The sequence below is a fragment of the Cystoisospora suis genome (genome assembly GCF_002600585.1).
Source record: "Cystoisospora suis strain Wien I chromosome Unknown contig_4460, whole genome shotgun sequence".
NCBI lineage: Eukaryota > Apicomplexa > Conoidasida > Eucoccidiorida > Sarcocystidae > Cystoisospora > Cystoisospora suis.
Genome location: NW_027157252.1, coordinates 2,156 through 6,273, shown reverse-complemented (window position 1 = coordinate 6,273; position 4,118 = coordinate 2,156). Strand labels below are relative to the sequence as shown.

General features: G+C 55.3%; 1 protein-coding gene across 1 annotated transcript; it reads left to right on the top strand.

Annotated features, from left to right (window-relative positions):
- The first annotated feature begins 15 nt into the window (after positions 1 to 15).
- Positions 16 to 3,673, top strand: CSUI_008107 (sag-related sequence srs17a). Its single transcript, XM_068068246.1, has 4 exons — positions 16 to 654; positions 849 to 931; positions 1,504 to 2,576; positions 2,754 to 3,673. The coding sequence occupies exons 3-4, from the start codon at positions 1,862 to 1,864 to the stop codon at positions 3,356 to 3,358; spliced, it is 1,320 nt and encodes a 439-aa protein (XP_067919778.1). The 5' UTR covers positions 16 to 654; positions 849 to 931; positions 1,504 to 1,861; the 3' UTR covers positions 3,359 to 3,673.
- Positions 3,674 to 4,118: the final 445 nt, after the last annotated feature.

The window sequence follows — 4,118 nt, the reverse complement described above, 5'->3', positions numbered from 1 at the left end:
AGTGGGTGAGCCGGCGGCACAACTGTATCCTCAGGCGGGAACGAGGCTTCCCTGAAGTCGGCCCTACCGATCACTGTAACAGCATACAGCTGCCCGGGTCTCGAGGCGGCTGCGTGGTCGCCTCAGGAGACAATGCACTCAACTTCTCGGCAAACTCGACTTGTTGGATCTCCCTCTGCGCTGCGTCGCCCTAGAGTGCTCCCCACGTGGCTCTACTTGGTTGGCTCGTCCAATTTTCCTCCGCGCTGACCGCCGTGTACCTAGGGGCGCGTCCCGTCCTGGTCTCAACTGACACTTACATGTGATTATCATGAAAAGCGAGACGGAAGCCGCCACGACTGGCCTGCGGGTTGCGGTTGTAGGACAGTGACCGGAACGGTCTGGACTTCCTGTGTTTTTGTCCCTTACCTGTAGGAGACAGAGTTACCCGGCAGCGGCAGCTCAGCGGTGCTGTTCTTCGAGAAGAATCTAGCGTGCGGCTGCTACGTGGTCGCAAGGTGGCGGCTTGACCTCTTCAGGCTTCAGGCACGCCCTCTTCGAAGCGCGAAGGCAAACCCGCAGCGAGCACCACGAAACAGAAGTGTGCAACTACGGTTGAGCCACGGACCGATGTAGCAGACGGCTCTTTAGAATGCCAGACTGTACCCGAAAGAGGTAGGCGGATGCAGAGGTTTAAAAAAGGCTTTTGTGTTTGAGTTAGGCGTGCATGTTAGGTGCGTCTGTAGCGCGTCTCCAGCCGGTTCATCAGCAGTAAACGACCGCAGGCAATGTCCGGGGACGCACAGTCCTTTCTCACTCATGAATCATTCCAGGAGCTGGCCGGAGTGTGCTTCTGTAAATTGTTGCAGCTGTTTTCATATGGGCTGGGACTGAAGAACCGAGTGAGAGACTTCTTCCTTGAGCAGAACGTCATTCCGACATATCTCAGTCAGTGAGTGCTGATTTAGAAGGACAGTTATTTCCGACATCAGTACACAGCTGCTCCGTGATTGCACTGCCACTGTGAGCCTCGCTCTTCGCATCTTTCCGAACACGGTGCCTGGTCACAAGCAGATGTTCAACATGGCCCCGACAGCTGCGGTTGGAGCCAAGCAGATCTGGAATAGACCGACATTCTTGCTCAGTTGGTGAAGCGAAAAGAGTGAGGGCGGCAAGGGGAGATCCCGCTCATCTCTCCCAAATGGCACGTAAAACGCTTCTTTGCATCCCTTCCCCTCCGAACCGCCTCCCCCTGGCAGAGCCGGCTCACTGATCCGGACAGAACGTCCCGAATTAACTGGCTGCGAAGTATCCGTGTGCCGACAAGTACCAGTGAATCCTAGGAACTCCCGTAGCTCTCCTTGTTCGAAATTGTAGCCTGCCGATACGCTAAACCCTGCCGATTAGGTTATCCAAAGATTTTCTGACTCCACAGTAACCCAAGCAAACTGGCGGCTTCCTAACACCACGTCTACCTACTGAGTGTTGTTAAGCTTGCTGCCTAGTTGGTTCGCTTGCTTACAGAGGAAGCCGCTCGGGAGTTCACACGGAGTCTCCAGCTCGCGACGCAGGCACTGTCGGCATCCGCCTTAATGAGACGAGGCGACCTTGACCAGACACCGTCTGACGAACCTCCTTCGTCGCCGAGGATTCCTCGCCTGACTGCGGCCGAGGGGTGCACTTGCAGAGACGCGCGGGGCGATGGCTACTGAGAAAGGAGGGCGTGTGCTACTCCTCAATCACTAAAGAGTACACTCTTTTGTTTTAAAGTTGGCCGCAGCCCGTGTCGCAGCGGAAAACAGGAACGCACTTAGTTGCTTGTCTCAAAGCCGTTTCTCTCTTCGCGTCTACGTGCTGAGATCAGGTAGCTGAGATACTCGGAATGAAGTGTACAGGGGTTACCATGAAGGTGGTCTTACTAGTGTTGGTGGCAGGAAACTCCCTGCCTCTGGGTCGGGCTGCGGCAGGGTCTCCGGCGCCTGGCAGTGATACCGGTGGACATCTGGGCGACGTGGTGCGTGCTGTTGTTGGATCTGGTGGGCCGCTTCCTTTTGTTCATGGGCCTGGTGGGCCGCTTCCTTTTGTCCGTGGACCTGGTGGCCCAGGGCCTCTTCTCAGAGGACCTGGTGTCGCTGGTCCTGACCTTACTCTAGACCCTGATTTTCTGCCGGTAGCATATGAAAGAGTGGAGCGGTTGCAGCCGCCTCCGGCGCCTCAGGAATGCGCATATTCTCCGGAAAGTGGAAAGGACGGAAGTCTTCACCTAACTCTTACATCGCCCAATCAGGGCGTTGCGTTTCAGTGCCCGGGAGAAAAAGACGAGTTAAGCCCGGAGCAGAACGAGCAGGGAGGCGGCGTGTTCAGGGTGGGAAGCGACGGGTCTTGTGACACGTCACAGGTTGGGCACGTAGTGGGGATTCCGGCGGGTCTGAACACACAACGAGGCCGAGAATCGAAGCAGGTCTATTATTTCTCGGCCGCCGGGTGGCCACTGGCTGAAGACAAGCGGTTCTGCTTTGTCTGCACAGCGAAGGAAGGGCCGCACATCGGGAAAAAGTGTTCCATTTTTGTTACAATCCCGAAAGCACAGCTGACAAGTAAGCGAGAGCGCTCACCTTCTGGTAACAAGCACCTTTCTGTTGGCTCGAGGATCGCAGCCTCTTTGTCACGCCTGCCGCGCGCGTTGTAGCGCGGGATAGCAGCTGGCGTGTGGGACATCTGATCGCGGTGCGTGAGTTGTATCGGTGAGATGATTGTGTGACTGTTGCCTTCAGACGTCGCCAACTGCGGCGCTCTAGGGGAAAGTGGCGTCGCAGTTTTCAAGGATGACGGGTCGGACCTGTCAGCAACATTCACTTGTCCTGCTGGACAATCGCTGATTCCGTCCGTCGACACACAGGTAGCTGGGACGGGAACCGGCTGCGTATGGGAAGTTCCGGTGAGTCAGATCGTTGATGGTGCGACTCTTACTGAGAGTAAAACGGGCACAGAAGTGAACGGCTACAAATTGAGCCTCAAGTCGCTTCCTGCAGAACCTCGACTTTTTTGTTTCTCGTGCGCGGACTCAATGACCGAACCGTCGAGGGGTCCGAGGGGCCCTCCTTGCAGTATTTACCTCTACGCTCCGGCAAAGAAGCGCACCGATGACGGCAAGACGGATCCTCAGAAACCGCAAGAGCCCAAGGACGGAACAGAACCCGGGGACGGGAAAGATCCGAAGAACGGCAAAATTCCTGACCCGATTATTGATGTGGTGACGCCGGACAAGAAGAAGTCGCCGAACTCTGCTGGCTACAGTTTAGCAGCCGGCTGGTCGACTTCATTGGCGCTTGTATCACTTTTCTTCGGAGCGACTGGCGTAGGGAGTTTGACTAAGTAGGTAACACGGTCTGGTTGCGTGGCCATTCACAATGTCGTTCTCCGCGTCAGCGTTCTCAAGGGAGAATCAGTGATGTCTCAATTTGACAGAAATTGCCGTGGAGAGCTTGTGAGTGTAGAATCAATGTGACATATCGTATTCATCATCCTGAGCCGAGTAAAGAGCAGGGAAGGGTTGTGCACAACCCGACGCGGGTGTTTTTCATTGGGGCGTGTGTTAAGGAGATGTGTGTCCATGCATTCAACTTTCACTCGTTACATGCAGGTGTTGCTTGGAGATTGAAGTGGTGGGTTTTCATGGCCAAAGGTAGCGACACCAGGACTCACTCACTTCTGTGATGTGTATCAGCGTTTCTCGCCTATTACGAGCAGCATGAGAAGTGCGTAAAAAAGGTGCCGCATTCCGAGGTTCCGTAGGGTTTTTTTCTTTCCCGGACTGCCCTCTGCTGGCCTTTGTCGGTGTGATAAAGAAGGACGACTTGGGACAGACTTTTTCAAATAGTTTGAGTCCCAGGGATCCCGGCGCATTCCGTCGACCTTGTGTCGGGGGGCTACATCAAGGGAGCAACGCAGTAGCTAACGAATGCAGTGTAAAAGCAACTCACCATTTTGAGGGACGGCTGTATCCCGAGACTCCTGTTGCTGCGGTGCGGCCTGCGACGATTGAATTGGCACACGCTCCAGCTGACACAGCTGAAGTGACTTCCGTGAAAGATTTACACGTGGGTAAGGTGGCCCAGGCGCGTCGGCTCACGTGTGGT